The sequence below is a fragment of the Echiichthys vipera genome (assembly GCF_963691815.1).
Source record: "Echiichthys vipera genome assembly, chromosome: 2".
Taxonomy (NCBI): domain Eukaryota; kingdom Metazoa; phylum Chordata; class Actinopteri; order Perciformes; family Trachinidae; genus Echiichthys; species Echiichthys vipera.
In genome coordinates, this window is record NC_139827.1 from 17,196,855 (window position 1) to 17,215,766 (window position 18,912).

The 18,912-nt window shown below is 38.6% G+C and overlaps 2 protein-coding genes across 2 annotated transcripts; both read left to right on the plus strand.

The window, feature by feature from the left end:
- Positions 1 to 3,210: 3,210 nt before the first annotated feature.
- Positions 3,211 to 5,304, plus strand: exoc1l (exocyst complex component 1 like; the record flags this gene model as incomplete). Its single annotated transcript, XM_083923222.1, has 4 exons — positions 3,211 to 3,316; positions 3,488 to 3,610; positions 4,029 to 4,207; positions 5,035 to 5,304. Exons 2-4 carry the CDS (start codon positions 3,490 to 3,492, stop codon positions 5,302 to 5,304), a joined length of 570 nt encoding a protein of 189 aa, XP_083779348.1. The 5' UTR covers positions 3,211 to 3,316; positions 3,488 to 3,489.
- A 2,501-nt stretch (positions 5,305 to 7,805) lies between these two features.
- On the plus strand, positions 7,806 to 18,467 carry smc2 (structural maintenance of chromosomes 2). The gene is made up of 25 exons (XM_083925243.1): positions 7,806 to 8,016; positions 9,377 to 9,526; positions 9,625 to 9,747; positions 10,268 to 10,306; positions 10,400 to 10,510; positions 10,644 to 10,688; positions 10,798 to 11,031; positions 11,218 to 11,367; positions 11,542 to 11,775; positions 11,934 to 12,093; positions 12,555 to 12,672; positions 13,023 to 13,161; positions 13,300 to 13,419; positions 13,561 to 13,765; positions 14,022 to 14,157; positions 14,389 to 14,513; positions 14,725 to 14,918; positions 15,045 to 15,188; positions 15,370 to 15,444; positions 15,639 to 15,758; positions 15,915 to 16,115; positions 16,228 to 16,344; positions 16,817 to 16,977; positions 17,291 to 17,438; positions 18,085 to 18,467. Exons 1-25 carry the CDS (start codon positions 7,849 to 7,851, stop codon positions 18,268 to 18,270), a joined length of 3,603 nt encoding a protein of 1,200 aa, XP_083781369.1. The 5' UTR covers positions 7,806 to 7,848; the 3' UTR covers positions 18,271 to 18,467.
- Positions 18,468 to 18,912: the final 445 nt, after the last annotated feature.

Below are 18,912 nucleotides of genomic sequence, written 5' to 3' on the forward strand. Positions count from 1 at the left end.
GAGTGCATTGTTTTGTTTTTTTATACACCTGGTTGCCTGCATGACTCCTGTTATGTCGTGTCCTGAAAAACGGCTGTTGGAATTGGATCATTGGTTTTTGCTTGTATTAACCGTGAGTCATTGCTGCCTACCCTGTTCTTACATAGAAACACTGGAGCACTTGTCACCTCCACGATAAACTGCCAGAGCTGACTTCAATGAAACATGAGTGTCTTCACCTCTGTCCTCTATTGGGAAAATCGGTCATGATATGATGCCACCAAAATTATCATTTTTTTAATAATTACAATGGTATCACAATGCAAGCAAGCAATTCTGTTGTGTGATGCCTTAGTTAATAATACCACTTGTATAGCACCTTCCATATAAGAAATTCAGCACAACATGCTTTACAATAAGGACAATGCATTATATAAAATGGCATAGAATAAAACACGCTTGAGGATAATAGTAAACATAAGAAAGGCATTTTAAATCAGTGTCATCAGTGGTGGTTATTTGATTTTTCAAGACTAACACTTTTTAAAGCATACGACAACCTATGGCAAAGACCAAAACCTTAAATGCACAAATTGCAGCTCTTCACATGTGAGTCATGAACTGACAAAGGGCTGAATAATTACCAGAAATAAAATAGATTTCAAGAATTCAAATGTCTGCAGGAATTATACTAAGCTAACTTAAATCAATGTTTTTCTAAGTTGTAACTAAAACTCAATATACTATGATATTATCACAAACATTGAAACTATAACAAACTAAATGTATATGTGTAATGAAGAAACTGTTCCTGTTCCCACTTTTTTTTTTTTTAAATCCCAGCCTTAGGCATGTGCATTAAAAAAAGGGGGATTACTTTAGCTCTATTCTAGTTTCCTTGGTGTATAAGAGTGACAACCCCATTGCTTCTTTCCTCCTGTATGGACTCATTACACCTCTGCACATTCTCACAATTTCTCCTTCCTTCTCTGTGAACTCAGCATGCCCCCTCGCTTTTCCTCTTTTCTCTGTCATCATTTTCACTTCTCTTCGGGTTCGTTCAGATAAGTTGTTATCTGCTTCTCAGGGATTCTCCAAATTTTCCTATCTATTATTTTTTTCCACCTTTCCTTTGCTTAGCACCTCCTCCTGCATAATCTGTGTAATTAATTCCTTAATTCAGCTCCACAATCTGGTGTTTTTTCACATTCACCTTCTCTGTTATCTTTTCTGCAGATCCTTTTGTTGTTGTTGTCTTCCTTTGCTTTTTCTCATTGCTATATTGTCGTAGTCCTCTGCATCCTCCATGTCTGTCTTCCTTTCCTGTCTCTTGATATTTTTAATAGTTCTTGATAGCCTCTTCTTCCTTTCTTTCTTCCCCAACTTCATTCACTTAATCCTTCCTCCCCGTGTTACACAGATCTGCTCATCCTTGCTGCCAGGTCCTCTGACTTTATTTCTAAACAATACACCTCCTCTTAAAGGGATAGTTTGGATTTTTTTTGAAGTGGGGTTGTATGAGGTGCTTATCCATTATCACTGAAGGCAGGCATAAAAGCTACACAATGTACGGCTGTGGATGGGGAAAGCAACCAAATGCATTTAAGCCACCAAGGCCTGCCTAAAAATGTGTAAATGTATTCCATTCATTCAACTTTGCAGAACACAAGAGTTAATGGCCTACCGTTGCCTTGATCGGTTAGTTAGTTTGTTTCTTTTGTTAGTTCCTTACCCTTTTAAAACACCAAAGTCACACGATAACACAATAAACTAACCAATCGAGAAAGGGGCAAGTTGTGAAAATATTCTAAATAAAGCATACACTTAAAGTAATATAGATTATTTTTTGGCTGACTTTATGTAGAAATATTCTAAAAGACGCTAAGCTGCTGCCGGCCCTGTCATCTTATTGGTAATAGGAAAGTACCTCATATGACACACTTTAACTCTTTAATCCTCATCCATTCCTCTCTTCCTAAACTCCTCCCTTACAGCTTTATAACAGTACTGTAATTGCCATACATTTGTATTGTGCTGTTTGTCACAGCTACTCACATGTAAGTCTCAACAAAGTCTGGAATAATGATTCATGACGAGCATTATGTCTTACAAATACAGATATAGACACATCAATATATCTTTTGCATTAAATACAAATTGAAACTCATTGGCTTTTATTCCTGTGTATTCCACCATATATTACAAAATGATTGTCTATAAAATACTTTTATTCAATGCACACGAACAGACATACCGGGATTGAAGTTTGTGATAAGTACAATAAACATCATGTGTTATTCATGAGATTCAACACTTGTATATTTCCTTTCCTCCCAACTTCCTGTCCATCTGCTCATTTTTCCATCTCAGAGGCAAAAAGCCTTTCAAGTGAACACCCACGAAAAACCATCAACAACAACAACAATAAAGCACTTAGCCGTGGAACGACCCATCTTTGTTTTCACAAAATGTGACAGATCCAATGGAGCCACACTCTTTCCTGCTAACAAATCAAATCAGAGCTTTGGTGTGGTTCATTCTGGGGTGGGGTTTTTTTGTGGGAAAAGTTCTCCAATGTTGTTTTGACCCACCTCTCACGAACTGGAATCTTTAAATAAAATAAAATATTATGTTCTGTTTATCAGTACATCTAGCAAATTGTCTCATGGAGCCGCGCAGTCCCTAAAGAAGTGTAGTATCTTTTATGTGCTTGTAAAATTCCTCCATTTAAGTGCTTCACCCCACGTGTACCTGTTCTCAGAGATTGAATTACTACAGGGTAATGGAAACCATGTAGAGTGCTATGGGACATCCTTTTCCCACACAACAACCGTTTAATCACAGACGAACATTGGGCACTTTGCCATATTATATATCAACATCTATATGTGAGTGAGTGGAGACAGAGAGACCACGGAAAGAAAGAAACCCAGAGACTGCCTACTGTATATGTGTGTCCTGAGGAAACATATAACAACATACAACCAGGGTAAAGTACTGTGTGTGTCACACTTCACTAAAGTAAATACAAATCCAAGAATGAAATCCATATTTGCAGGAAACTTGAGTTGGGAACAGCATCGTAATGGGTCTTAATTGAAGCAATAAAAGGGTAAAATGATGAAGACATTGGCCTTTAATTGCTCCCTTTCTACTAAATCTCTCCTGGGTGAGTTGGTATAAAGGGAGTACTTTAATGAAAGATGAACATAGATCATCAAAATTGACCGCCTCAGAGTGGAGTGTGTGTGGTAGAGTAAGCACACAACCGCATACTCTTCATGCAGTCTGACCAGAGGGAACATCACCATCTCCTAATTTCCCCACCACCAGCCAGGTCTCTCTTTTTCCTCTCTTGAATTTTCTCATCTCATCTCTTGTCACTCTCTTATTGTCTTATTGCCTTACTACCTTACCTTACTGTTTCTGTTGTTGTTCTTTTGTTTAAAAAAAAAAAAAAGCTTTTTAAAGCATCATCTGATCTTGATTCTTCTCTTCCTTTCTCCAGTGATGTCGTCTCTTCTGAGGGAGGAGATGCAGAGAGTTTTATTCCGACCTGCAAAACAGAGACTGGTGGAGTTTATTGAGATTGAAGAGCCGACACACGGACGACATTTTCTCTGTGTCTCAGGTAAACAGCTTTCTTGTTGATCAGGTATGAAATCAGTTTCTAGGGGTGAAAGATGAAGGTTCTTTTGCAGAATGAGATATAGCCTTTGTTACCTTTGCTTAAATCATGTTTTTTTTATTATTTATTTCTGCAAATTAACTTTTAAGATGCTCACTGGAATTTTGCTTTGGATATTACTGAATTTCATCTTGCTTTTACAGAATCTGTAGGGGAACGTGTCCTTTTAAACAACTTCCCCCTGGGATTATTAAAGTATTTCGGGTTTTGATTTTACTGCCCTTTTACTCTTTTCAGGCTGTGTAGACCTGAAAAAAGTCAAGGTTTTGTTCTTACTGCAGATGACATGTCTGGTGTGCTGCGTGCATTTGAATTTGCAAAGAAACATTGCGTTTTTTTTGTTATATCCCTTTTTCTGCAGTTTCCAAAAACAAGTTGGTGCAGTTATGTATAGTGCGATGTCAGATATCTCAGACGTCCCTAAAGTCTGGATCCAAGAGGTCCCACACCAAACGGTCCAGCATACAGGAGTGCTACAGAAGGACCGAGGTCTGGTCCCTGATAGACCTTACTCTTGTAGATGGACGGGACCCTGATGTGGTAATTAACCACATTTTACTGTCATTTCCATTGCTTATTATTGCACTATTTCCTATTGTGTTCTATAAAAAGGAGAATAGGCACATACTTAACATAATTATTAAAATATGATTTCTAATAATAAAAAACATGACATCTATTTTCTTCATAATTATGAAAGCTTTGAAACAATGTGATTTAAATCAAACTATAATTCATTTTCAGTGCTATATGCTACTCTAATGGTGTTTCATGTGGAGCCAAAAGAAAAATAGCAACTCTCTCTCTTTGGGATTCTAAATAATAAAATGCATAAGGTAAAAAAAAGTTACAAAATAATATATATTATAGATATTTGCTGTGCATAACCACCTCGATTATCTGATTTAAGATTTTTACATTTTTAAATTTACTCAAGGCAAGGTTCATAGACGTTTATCTGTAGCTCTCAAGCACATTTCATCGATACAGAGTTTTCTCATTTGGGGATCAATCATTTAGACATTTAGATGTCTCAGAAAGCCATAGTTAAAATGTAAAACAGTTGTAGTAGAGACTTGTAACAATATCTAGTGTGCTGGAAAAATGCATTGATGTTTTATTCAAGAAGATTATTTCATATTTATGCTTTCATCTCCCGGTAGCCCATTTGCTTTCATATATCTGGCATTTCTTCAATGGTTTCTAGTCAGATTTAGAATATTTTAATTGAGCATTGTTGTTTTTTGTTTTTTTAACTTAACTGCTCTGATTTAAAAAAGGTAGATTTAAGTTACACTAGAGTTTTTTTTTTATTTATTCTTTATATAAAAGTAATGCTCTTTCATTCTGTGTCTATGTGGCTCCAGGATGACCCCTGTTTCCTGTTGCACTTTGACAAGGTGCGTACAGTGACGGCCATCAGCTGCTCGGCCAAATACTCGTTTGTTCGTGCCCTGGTTGTCCTCAGCGACCAGCACTGTCAGAGGTCACTGAACCTGCGGAACTTTGACTGGGCCTACATCAAGCCCACCTCATTTTATTCTAATCGAGGAGACTGTGTTGTGCTAACACAGATATGCTTCTATGCATTCAATTTGGTATGTCTGTCCATGTGTCCCGTGCCTCTGGATGCATAATGGAATGACATGATTGTGTGGTGGTGTGTTATTGATGTCAATTATGGTGTGTTGGTGTGTGTGTGTGTGTGTGTGTATGTGTGTGTGCGTGCGTGTAGCAGGTTGAGGTGTGAAGTGAGTTGTGGCTTTTGTTACTGTACACTAATTGGGCTTGGCCATAAAATGTCTTTTGCATTAATATTCTGCTGAATATATCTTCAGGACAAATGCAAGTTTCAAGCAGCTTGGTATTTGTTAACTGTATAATCTACTTTTGTGATCTTTTAACTACTTATCCCTGAAAGTATTCTATTCTGTGTGCTATTGTAGAAATGTGAATTTGAAATGGAGAACAAATAAAACAATGACACATTTCTTGCCTTTAGGCTTCTTTAAACTAGAATCATCAAATGTGGTATTCATTTAGTAATGCACTTTGTACAATATTTCGATTATTCCTATAAGAGCTTGGATATGGTGCCTATATGTTTACCAATGGTAGCTTATGACTTCAGTATGGGCCTACGGCTGAGGAGGTAGGATTCAGTGTTAACATCCTGAAGGGCCTGTAACACTACAAATATATTTAGATTTGGTGTATACTATAAAGGCTGATTCCAACATAGATTCAATGTACAGATAACCTTTAGACCATAAACATAAAGAATGACCTCTATAAACCCTAGAATTTTATTATTTTTTATTCCTTGCCTGGTTGAGAAGCTCTTTTAACTTCTACTCCACTTAATTTCAGAGTCAGCCTAAATATTGTACTTTTTGCTCCACTACAACAGCTTTAGTTACTTTTCAGATTAGTTTTATATGACAAACCCAAATAATAAAAAACAAATTTGATTATTAAGACGTTTTAAGTAGACTATATGGCCAAAGTCACAGTAGCATGGGCTACTTCAGTACGTCAGTAATTAACATTAGACATTAGAATTTTCTATTGTTCTTAATGGTGAGCTTCATACTTCAGTTTTTAATTCTTTGACACAGTAAAGTCATGATTAAAAAACAACAACAGAAGTGGGGTTGTTACGGTTTTTTTTGGTCTTTTTTATTGGGATTTGTTAAAAAATGGGAGGGACATGGAAACACTGGATCTTTAAATTCTGTATGTTATAATATATGTTTCCTTAAATAAAGTATATTCACAAAGACAACAACAACAACAAAATACCTGCTGTTGTCGTTGAAATAGTTGCATTAGATTAATTCCCTATGTTAATTCCTTAATCTAAATCTGTATTTCCACCTGTCGTTCAGCTTTCTACCTGCAGGTGGCGGAAAAACATTGCTACACTAATGTCATGCACCAAACAAACCAAGTTTTACAAAGACTTTTTGACATGAAACAACTCCTGAAGAATTCTCACTTCTTACTAATGCTATACCACCAGGCACTTACATGCTTTTTAAAAACAGTTGCACATCATCATCGAGACATGTTTCTGTCCCATACTCAACTGACTCTCCAGATGGAAACATATGTTTCTCACTCACCCAAAAGACTAATAATAAAAAAGTATGTGTTAACATTACTGTTTATTGGGATTGTTTCACATATCATATTGATTGAAAAAAACTTGGATGCTTCCTAACAAATAAGGTTTAGGAGGTATCTTACAAAAGCATACACAAATTTAATCCAGCTAATCATTATATGCAAAAAATTTAAAAAGACATTGATATGAATTGCTCTTTCTGTAATTAACAGCCAGAAACAGTTGTTCATTTGTTCTGGCTTTGCTATTATCTCACACCAAAAAACTATGGGCAGACCTTAGCAAATTTATTATCGACTCTTTCACTATAGATTTTACTTTACTTGGGAAAATGTTGTTTTTGGTTTCCATAATTATCCTAAGAAAGAAGAAAAATTTTTACTTTTTAGTAAATCTGTTGTTATTTATTGCAAAATTTCATATTCATAAAAGTGCATTTGCTAAGAAAACCCCATGTTTTAAAAAATAAGTGAAACTTTAATTTAAACTAATCACAAAATAAGCGAATGAAAAGGCTGTTAAAACCATTGACTTCTGTAATATGTATAACCTTGTACATGTTATCCCTATTGTCCTGGTGCACTGCTCCCTGGTGCTGTTTGTATCTACTGTGAGTCAACTCATTTTAAATAAAGCTGCTAAAAAACGAATGTCTATGCACGAATCGAGGACCATTTAGTAGCCTTAAAAGTTGCCTGACGAAAATAATCCTACATACATATATTTATATATAAACTATATATTAAACGGTGCTATTTTCACATTGTCGTTCAAATTAAGAGTTAGTAGTGTTTAGATACCCATACATGTATCGAATATGTGCAAACATAGTGTTAAGATACTTTAGATTTCTTGGTCCCGTCTCCGGCACAGAGGGGGCGGACTATAGCGGCTTCATGCCTGCCGCCAAAATTCAAGTTAGAAGAGAGAGGAAACGTTTCCCTGTTGTCGGTTGTAAACAGTGGTCTGTAACAAAGTGCCTCAACTTGTTAAGTTACCGAGTTGGTATTAAATCTGTTTTACTGGATCTGTGGGGAGAGAGAACAGCCTAAAGATGCACATCAAGTCTATTATTATGGAAGGATTCAAGTCCTACGCACAGAGGACGGAGATCAACTGCTTTGATCCGCTTTTCAACGCCATCACGGGACTGAACGGCAGCGGAAAGTCCAATATTTTGGACTCTATATGTTTCCTTTTAGGAATTACAAATCTCAGCCATGTAAGTATGTTGCTTCACTATACAGTCATTGAGCTCTATGTTAAAAGTGAACTAGTTTTCAACGTTAAATGAACCACGTTGTAGAGTTTGGCGTAGTAACGTCAGGTTAGTAGTTGTCTGTTGCCAGGTAGAAAAGAATACATTTTACTGGAACAGTGTAAATAACTTATGTTGGGAAAACATCTGGTCTCTTCCTCAAATTTTTGTTGTTGTAAATAAGGTGAAAGAAGTGTCATTTAAAAGTATTCATCGGTGTTACCGGGTTAAATCCTTCTTTATCAAATTAAAATGTGTTGATCTAGATCTGAAGTGCCTTTTGTGACTCCCATATTGAGACTGTTATTCTGTTGCTGTTTTGGAAATGTGAATATACCCGTTAACTGTGGCAGGATATTTGTAGATTCATTTTAAATAATATCTGCTGTGATTTTTGAGCTCCTTGCAAAATGTCATTTTTGGCTTTGTAACGAGGGACGCTCCAGCTGAAAAAAAAAATGTTTTTTTTTAATTGTACAGCCACAAGCGTAAATTTGCCAAAGACAAACACATTTTTATTTGTCTTCATGAAAGAACTGGATGTGTATTTCAGGTCAATATCCTCTGCTAATAACAAGAAAGCTATCAAAACTATTAATCTGTGCTCCCACTTTAACATCTTTAATTCAATTTAATTTTCATTGCTCGTGTCCCCTGGTGTATCTTACTTTTTTCCTTTTTATTATCATTATTTTTTTTCTCTATTCATGTACGTATTTATTTTGTTGTTACATCTATTTGTTATCCAGTTGTTATTGTTATGCTCATCACAGCAGAAAAACTTGCGTTACGCCCCTTTTCAAAATTCACACATGTTATTCCTATGGTTCCAGTCCCCGTGTTCACTCACGAAAGAAAGAAAGAAAGCAACAGATTTTTAGACTGTTACAAGAGTGTATTTTATGAACTACCTTGAAGTCGTATACTTTACTCTATCCTCTAGTTATTCTCATTGTATAATAAATGTACCCATTTTGTGGTATCCTATTACAATTTATCAGTTTGTGTTGTATATATGTTAGTGTGTCTTGTGTGCATATATACCGTATGTGATTTATTCTGCTCTCTGAAATTGTATTGTGTATTAAAAATAAATGTTATTCCTCTGGTCTAGTAAACATGAGCAGCTCTCTAAAAGTTGTAACTAGACTAAAGTCTGTAACTAGTCCAAAAAGAATGGACAGAGAGTAATGTTGGCCCATGTTCACTAGCCTAATAGAACTTTCTGAGGCAATGGAAATGACATATTGAAACCTTTTAACGCTCAAAAAAACTGGTCACTCTTTGAAACTTATATCTCTTTGTTTTCATTTTCATTTGAAAGGTGCGAGCCTCAAACCTCCAGGACTTGGTTTACAAAAACGGACAGGGTGGTATCACCAAGGCCACTGTGTCTATAACCTTTGACAACTCCAACAAAAGCCAGAGTCCGCTGGGGTTTGAAACCCATGATGAGATCACAGTGACCAGACAGGTTAGCAAAGAAATGGGAAAAGGGGAACCCTGTAATTAGTTTACAATGTTGTGTGCAATGCTAACACTAAAAACTCTTATTATATATCTTTTTTTCAGGTGGTAATTGGTGGCAGGAACAAGTACCTCATCAATGGAGTCAATGCAAACAACACAAGGGTGCAGGACCTGTTCTGCTCTGTTGGTCTCAACGTCAACAACCCGCATTTCCTCATCATGCAGGTCAGTCTTGTGTGCATGGTTGTGTTTTTTTAAGAATGCTTTATTGCATCAGTGTAGCATTCATTTGCATGTGCTTGAATATGATTGTGTTTGTATATGCTATAGTGATGAAATAATGATGGTAAATTAGACAATATAGAAAAAATCAGTATAAAGAAAATAATGAAACGGTAACGTTTGGTGGGTTGTTCTTCTAATCATTGCAGCTTTTAGCTTCACAATTAGAAAATACTGAAAGATACAGCCCTGACGAGTTTGAACAGTCTTTTTTTTTTCTTTATGTATATGATGTGTAGGTATGCAGATAATGTGTGTACCTGAATGTGTGTGTGTATATATATATATATATATATATATACATACATACATACATACCTGGGTAAATTTAAATAATTCATTGATTTTGATAATGGTAATTAAAAGCTCATTTGAAATTGTGACACCTTTAGTATGTATGTGCATGGTTGCGTTTGTAGCCCTCTACAGGATTTTATACCCTGTGATGTTTTCAATATTTTAGGGGAGGATTACCAAAGTTCTTAACATGAAGCCACCAGAGGTAAAGCATGCACATGTTGTCCGTTATCTGTACTATTTTACACAAGTGTCCTGCCTTTTTGAAATCTTCCAGTGACCACCTCTTTTCATTCAGATCCTTGCCATGATTGAGGAAGCAGCAGGAACCAGGATGTATGAATGTAAAAAGCTCAGTGCTCAGAAAACCATTGAGAAGAAGGAGGCAAAGCTGAAGGAGATTCAGACAGTATGTTAGACATTCAAAGTCATTTTTTATGACTTTATTCATAATTTTCTGTTAATTCTTCAGTGGCCAGCTGCCACAAATGCACTTGCAACTAATGTTGAAATATTTAACTGCTTCTCTTTTACTATTTAAGATTTTGGATGAGGAAATTACTCCAACCATGCAGAAACTCCAAGATGTAGGTTAATGGAAAAATCTAAAAGTACAAATTTCCCGCTGTGACCGAAGTATTAATTTTTAGTCATTATTATTATTTCCCTTTTTTCTAAACGTTCCTCCCTCTGCAGGAACGGTCATCATACTTGGAGTACCAAAAGCTGATGCGTGAGATCCAGCACCTGTCACGGCTCTACGTAGCCTGGCTGTTCGTGTGTGCAGAGGAAACCAAGGTGAAGTCAGCAGAAAATCTGAAAGTGATGCAGGATAACATCACCAAGATGCAAGCGACCATGGCTGAGAATGAGGACAAAGTCCAGGAGCTTTCAGCCCAGATTCAGGAGCTGCAGAACAAAAGAGACCAGGTACATTGGAATACTTTGTCTTTAGAAGTTGGTTTTGTTGAAAAGTGAAATATTTGCCTTTGCACGACCCTCTTGTCTATAAAACAATCTCTAGCCCATCAAAAAGTTTTATGTTTTCATGAAATCATAACAAGAAAATCTTGAGTCGTATTGCTTTGTCACTGATGTGTATCTGCCCATCTTTAGGAGGTCAGCGGAGTATTAAAATCCCTGGAAGAAACCCTAGCTAATGCGCAACGTGTGGACGCCAAAGCTCAGAGTGCGCTTGACCTGAAAAAACAGAATGTCAAAGATGAAACCAAGAAGAGGAAGGAGCTTGTCAAGAGTATGGAGGAGGTAACCGCACAATACATTTTGCTAATATGAGCCTCTCGATTAATCTCTCGAGATCTCGTTTAATCTTTTGTCAAAACAAAAACCTTTTAGTAAATAAAATTCATATACAATGAGATGCTATCTGCACAACTAAATCTGAATTCTTGATCAACCATCGTTTCCTTTCATCCGTAGGACAAGAAAATGCTTACGGTAAAAGAAAAGGAGGTTTCTAAGTTGACAGAGCAGCTTCAGGCTCTCCAGGAGGAGGGACAGGAGGAAAGCACAGCCCTCGAGGCAGCTGAGCAGCATTTTAGGGCCGTGTCAGCAGGCCTTTCTACCAACGAGGACGGAGAAGAGGCCACACTGGCCGGGCAGATGATGACCTGCAAGAATGACATGAGCAAGGCAGATACTGAGGCAAAGCAGGTGAGGAAAGGATTTAAACATATCCGCTTGAGATGTGACGTTTCAGGTTTGGTTATTCAGGTTGCCACAGGCCTGCTGTAATGTTTAATACTCAATCTCTTTCCTGTTGATTTCAAATATTGTTCATCTTTCTTATCTCTGTCCTTCTTTCCGTCCAGGCCCAGATGACCCTGAAGCATGCCCAGACTGAGCTGAAGACCAAACAGGCAGAGGTGAAAAAAATGGATAGTGGTTACAAGAAGGACCAGGACAACCTGCAGGCTCTCAGAAGCAGCAGGGAGAAACTACAGGCTGAGCTCACTAAACTCAACTATGAAGGTGCGTGTGTGTGTGTGAAGTTTAATGTTATATGAGATGGTATATATGATTTAACACAGAGAAAAGAATATCTCCATATTTGAGACTCAAAAAAGCATTTTCTGACATTTTTGCATGAAAAAATGACTTTACAATCAACACTATCAAAAGTAGATGGTTGTTGTTTTTTTCTGCCTGTCTATTAGTTGACTAATCGTTACAGCTCTAATGGCAGGTCTATTATTGGTTTCCTTTAATTTGTCGCCCCCTGTAGAAACCTGTTGTACTTGTTTATAGCACCATATCATCTAATTTAATGTGATGAACAAGTGCAAGAATAAGAAAACTATGTATCGTATACAAATGTGTAGTGTACCACAGCTGTGAGGTGCTGGAAAACATGAAAATGCTTGAAAAGTGCTTATATTTGACTTTGTAAAAGGTGTAGGAGCCCTGGTGTATGCATGTCTGTCTGTTTGCAGATGGGAAGGAGGAGAATCTGCTGGACAAAAGAAGGCAGCTGTCGAGAGAGGTAGCTAAATTGAAAGAGACCTATGAGCGTCTTGTGTCTCGCTTTCCCAACTTGCGCTTCGACTACAAGTAAGGATTTGCCAAATCAATTTCCTCATCTACCGTATTTTACTGTACAGTATGTTTTCTGGTTTCTGTTCCAAAGGATTGATTCATCTATTCTGAATTTTAAAGGCCCTGCACATCCACACAAGTGAATTAACAGTTATTCCAGCAAATCCCTATTAATTCCCTGATTAATGCTGGAAATTTCAGGGGAAGTTCAAGGGATGCTTTAAAAAATAAAAAAAAATCACTATTCAACTAAGGAAATCTTAGTCGACTGTGAGTTGCGACAGGGTAGTGGACTTAATTGGCCAAGGGGGGGGGGGGGGGGGCAGTCCTACAAATGTTTTTATGTGTTTTCTGCTGTCTTACAGGGACCCAGAGAGAGGCTGGGACCGCAGCAAAGTGAAGGGGCTGCTAGCTAACCTGATTACAGTCCGCAACCTCTCCTACGCAACAGGATTGGAGGTTGTTGCAGGGGGACGGCTTTATAACATCGTAGTTGACACAGAGGTAGGTGTGTTAGTGGGCAGGGTGCATGTTACTTTAGCGCAATAGTGTTCAGGGGTTATTTCATCTGCAGACTTGTGGGACAGTGTAACCAGAGTTTTAAAAAAAAAAGTATTTATTTAAAAAACAAATCTTTGCCAGGTGACCGGTAAGAAGCTATTGGAGAAGGGAGAGCTGCAGCGGAGGTACACTATCATTCCCCTGAACAAGATCTCTGCCAAGACACTCAATGACAGAGTGGTGAATGCTGCCAAGAGCCTGGTGAGTGATCAATACGGGCCCGGTTTGGAAAATTGAATCGTTGTCTGATGTTGAAACATGACCCACTCTTTGATGACTAACCGCTGATCTCTTCCTCACCCTGTCCCGACTCCTCCTGTCTGTTCTTCCCTCTTCTGACAGGTCGGAGCGGACAACGTCCACACAGCTCTGTCTCTGGTTGGCTATGAATCTGACCTGCGTAAGGCCATGGAGTATGTCTTTGGCTCCACACTGGTGTGTGACACCCTGGACAATGCCAAAAAAGTGGCTTTTGACAAACAGGTGATGACCAAGACAGTCACTCTTGGAGGGGACATCTTTGACCCACAGGGAACTCTGAGTGGAGGTGAGGACAAAGGGGATTCATGTACTAGATTGTGTGTGTGTGTGTGTGTACGACAGTTGCTTTGAAACATGCCAGAACTTGTTATCTTTTACATCCAAATGTTCTAGTTATTGTTTAGAATTGTATTTGCTTCATTATTGCATTCTAAGGCTTCTGAATATTATACCTAGAACAACATGACCTACATCTAATACAAATTCATTTCTACGACACAAGCGCTGAGAAACTTTCTTTTCCCCTGCTTTTTCTCTTCCAGGTGCACGCTCTCAGTCAGCATCAGTTCTGTCCAGCCTGCAGGAACTGAAGGAGGTTCGGGACAACTTGAATGACAGGGAGGCCCAGCTTCAGGATACTGAACGACAACTGGCCACCCTTAAGGGAACAGCAGAAAAGTAATGCAGACACAAAATACCCACATGAATTGAAATTATTCTAATAAGAGCTGGTAAAAAGATTAATTTGCCGTCTGAGATATATCTGTATAGACGCATTTGTTGGCCGATGAGTAACAAGAAATTGTTTTGTACAATTGTACAGTAATGGCATGTCTGAGGACATTTAGAAACTATGTCGCAGTTGTCACAACATCATTTTCTTCACTCCACCTCATTTTCACCCTGCAGGTACCGTCAGCTGAAGCAGCAGTATGAGCTGAAGGTAGAGGAGGAACAGATTCTACAGGCCAAGCTGCAGCAGAGCTCCTTCCATCAGCAGCAGGAGGAGCTAGAGAGGCTGCGCAAGGCCATTGGTCAGAATGAGAAAAATGTGCACGAACGCACAATTTAACTATAATAAAAAAAATGCAGTTTGCAAACACTGTATATAAATAGACAGTATATTTAATTCCATCAGGTTTGATAAAATAATGGAAAACAATAAAAAGATAAATTGATCCTAGTTTCTTTTTTTGTTGTTAACTTGACAGTTTTTTTTGTGTGTTTTTTGTTTATTTTAACCAGAGGAGAGTGAGGAAACTCTGCGTGTCACCAAGGAAGTGCAGAAACGGGCTGAAGAAAAGTACAAGGTGCTGGAGAACAAGATGAAGAACGCTGAGGCAGAGAGAGAAAAGGAGCTGAAGGCCGCCCAGCAGAAACTCAATGCAGCCAAGGCCAATGCTGATGCCTTTAATAAGAAGCTAAAGCAGAAGCAGCAGGTACACCAAACACACACACTCATACGCAATAGGACACAGTCAGTCATGCTTTCCATGCACTGTCTTTAACAGCAACAATCTGCTGATGCTTCTTTTAAATCGATCAAATGTTTTTCTTGTGCGCAGGAGTCAGAAGCCGTCGCCCTGGAGCTGGAGGAGCTGCGGAGGGAGCAGGCTGGTTATGAGCAGCAGATTCAGGCTGTAGATGAAGCCATGAAGGCCATCCAGGAGCAGATAGACAGCGTGGCTTGCACTGTGTCACAGAACAAGGTCTTTTTTTATATACATTTTTGAGGTGTATACATGTATGTGTGGAACGGTCATGGCCACACTTACAGTTTGTACTTTCGACAATTTGAAAATTTTTCCCAGGAGCTCACATTTTAGGTATAGATGTTTACTGATATTTTCCTTTCCCTTTCTTCACCTCATTCTTGCTCTTGCTGTGCAGGAGGCAGTGCGTAAAGCCCAGGAAGAGCTGGCCAAACAGAAAGAAGTGATCATGGCTCAAGACAAAGAGCTCAAGGTGATTCATTTAAAAAACATACAAAAAACTGTAAAGCTTTGGTCTTGAACCCCTATAGTATGTTGTTTTATTATTTTTCGTTATCTACTTTCAACAGCTTGACTTTCCGCTTAGATTTGTCTATTTCTCATTCTTGATTGTTTACCGCTTGGAATTGTGACTATTTGATCACTTTATCTACTTGGACGTTGCAGGGTAAGAGCACAGAGGCCAATAAAATACGGGAGCAGAACAATGAAGTCCAGCTGAAGATCAAGGAAATGGAACACAACATTAGTAAGCACCGCAAAGACAGCCAGGAAGCTGCTGACAAGGTACACACACACACACATACACACACAAACACATACACACACACAGTCCTCTACAATAGTATAATTCCATGATCTATAAGGTTCATGAAAGTTTAATCTTGGGCCCTCTAATCAGTTCTCCATTTCTCTCCCTCTTGTCACACGTTATTCTCCCAGGTGTCTCGGATGCTGGAGGAACATGACTGGATCCGGTCGGAGCGTCAGTTCTTCGGCCAGCCCAACACCTCTTATGACTTTAAGACCAACAACCCCCGTGAGGCTGGTCAGCGGCTGAAGAAGCTGGAGGAGACCACCGCAAAGCTGGAGAGAAACGTCAACAAGAGGGCCATGAACATGCTGAACGAGGCAGAGGAAAGGGTGAGGACAAGGACGAGAGAAAGATTGTCAACAAATGCAAAAAAGAAAAACTACAAACGCAGCTTTGAATGACTTAACATCTATCCCACACAATTGACCTTCCCTCCTGCAGTATAATGACCTGATGAAGAAGAAGAGGATCGTGGAGAACGACAAAGCCAAAATCTTGCAGACCATCGAGGAGCTGGACCAGAAGAAAAACGAGGCTCTCAATGTGGCATGGCAGAAGGTCCGCTCTCTTTCAGCAAATCATTTTTTTCCCCCTACATTATCATTTGTCACTCTTTTTCATCTATTTTATACTTTCCTTTTCTATTTTAGCCTGTTGATTTCCTATTCTTTTTAATGACTGCTTTGAAATGTTTTTATTGCTTTTTAATGTTATATAGAGCACTTTGAATTGCCTCGCGTTGCTGAAATGTGCTGTATAAATAAACTTGCCTTGCCTAACATCAGGCTATGTATACTGAGAGATAAAAAATAAACAGTGTTGCTGGTTTATTAGGTTCACCTAGATACAACAGTATTAGACTGCATTAATGTTAAAGAATCAGTAAAAATAGTTTAAAAGTGTTGTGATTGGAATCAGTTTGAAGCTTACATTCTCACTGTTAAATCAACTCTCCCGTGGATTCTGACTTCACTGTAATGCCTGTATTTATTACCTTTCCTTCAATTGTAGTATTTTTCTTCCTCATCAGGTAAACAAGGACTTTGGCTCTATTTTCTCCACTCTGCTGCCGGGGGCCAATGCTAAGCTGGCTCCTCTCCAGGGCGGCGGTGTCTTGGACGGTCTTGAGTTCAAGGTGGCCTTGGGTAACACCTGGAAGGAGAACCTGACTGAACTCAGCGGTGGGCAAAGGTCAGGAGAAGCACTTAATTTTGTCTATTATAGTAGACATTAGAATTGATTTGACACACACAAAGTCAGGCAGCGGATCATGTGAAATCTCACAAACATCGATTATTGACTTCAAACTGAAACCCTGAAGCAAATTGTGAAGCTGTGTGCAAGAAGGGTCACTGGCATTTGTTCTGTTTGAGGAGATCATCCCATTTTCACAACCTTATTCTATCTGTATCTGTTTGATTGTCAGATGGATGCCTCGTCTTACTGCAAACCAAATCTACCAATGGATTTACAGTAACCTAACCCTCCTATTGTGCGTTTCCAGATCACTGGTGGCCTTGTCTCTCATTCTGGCCATGCTGCTGTTCAAACCTGCTCCCATCTACATCTTAGACGAGGTGGATGCTGCCCTGGATCTCTCGCACACACAGAACATCGGACAGATGCTGCGCACACATTTTAGACATTCACAGGTATGTTGAACCGCACATGCTGTAATACTCTCTAATCCTTAAATTGTTGTGCAGAAGATTTTCAGCCATCAAATAGTGGCATCAAACCAAGTGTGGTTGGTAAGCTGCCATGTAAGTGACGCTGCTGACAGCGGTTGGTCCTCCAGCGTTTGTGTGTGAAGATTTAGGAGGGTAACATATAGGGGACGGAACCATAAGTGGAGAGTTAAATGTGTTTCAATAAAGTTTAGAAAAGAGCCAAAAAATATTTGTCAACACACTTAGTGACTTTAAATGTGATAAGATGGAGGCCCCTGGAGGAACAGACTCCTCTGCAGTTACATCTTACTGCCAACAAGGCCGCTAGAAACAACGTATCTCAGTTAGTACAACTTTAAGTAAAAACGAAACTAAAGGACAGAATCAATTATCTAAAAAAAAAAAAGTGATGAGAACTTCTTCAAGCGCCTTCATGCTCAAATATGTGGAAAATACGTATTATCAACATGTGTTTTAATGAGGGTCGCAATCATGACCAATCGGACAGGACTAAAACCTCTGGTAAAAAGTACCTTACCCCACGTCCCACCATTAAACTAATCCCTGTCCGAATAGGGCTTTCGCAGAACATTTTCTCAAGTTGGCTTTTTAAATTCTCTCCCTGCAGTTCGTGGTGGTGTCCCTAAAGGACGGCATGTTCACCAACGCCAACGTCCTGTTCAAAACAAAGTTTGTGGACGGCATGTCCACCGTTACTCGGACTGCGCTCAGCCAGAGTGACACCAACCATCCCCAGAAAGGCCAAGGCAAGGCTCGACAAAAAGACAAGAGGAACAAACAGCTCATCAGCTAATCAGCTAATCCTTGCACTGAAATAGCCGAACAGCCGTATTCTAAACTTTCTCTGGTATTCCTTTTTTTGTAGCAACCATATCACTTAACAATGTTCATAACCTTTGTGAATCAATTGTTTATACATTTCCTCTGTTGGTAATCATTGCTTTTTTCTAATCTTAAAAGGTGTTTACATGACTGTTTTATGGCATGTGTCCCCTGTTCAGCTGCTTATGTTTGGAGTTTCTTCACATCTTTGTGTATTTTAAACCTTTTATTTGTAAATTTCTTCTGTGTAAACTCTTGGTTTATCATGTCTCTTTTCTGGTTAGTGTTCATGCTCCTCTGCCACACATTATTAGTTTTATATGTAGCTAATGTGTCTGTATATTTTACTAAATAAAGCAGGTCAATTTATTGTGACTCTTCATTTGTTTATGTTTACCCATGGCAACCATGTCTTCAAATTTCTCTACAGATAGGATGAAACTTAAAGCAAACATGTAGAATTTGACGACGTACAATGTAGTATCAGAGACACTGAAGACAGTAATGCAGTGTAACTGGCTATGAAACCTGCAATGTTGTAGCAGCGGTCAAAGATTTTAGCAACATTCCATTACATCTATTTGGTTGTGGATTTACAAATTACTGTTCGATA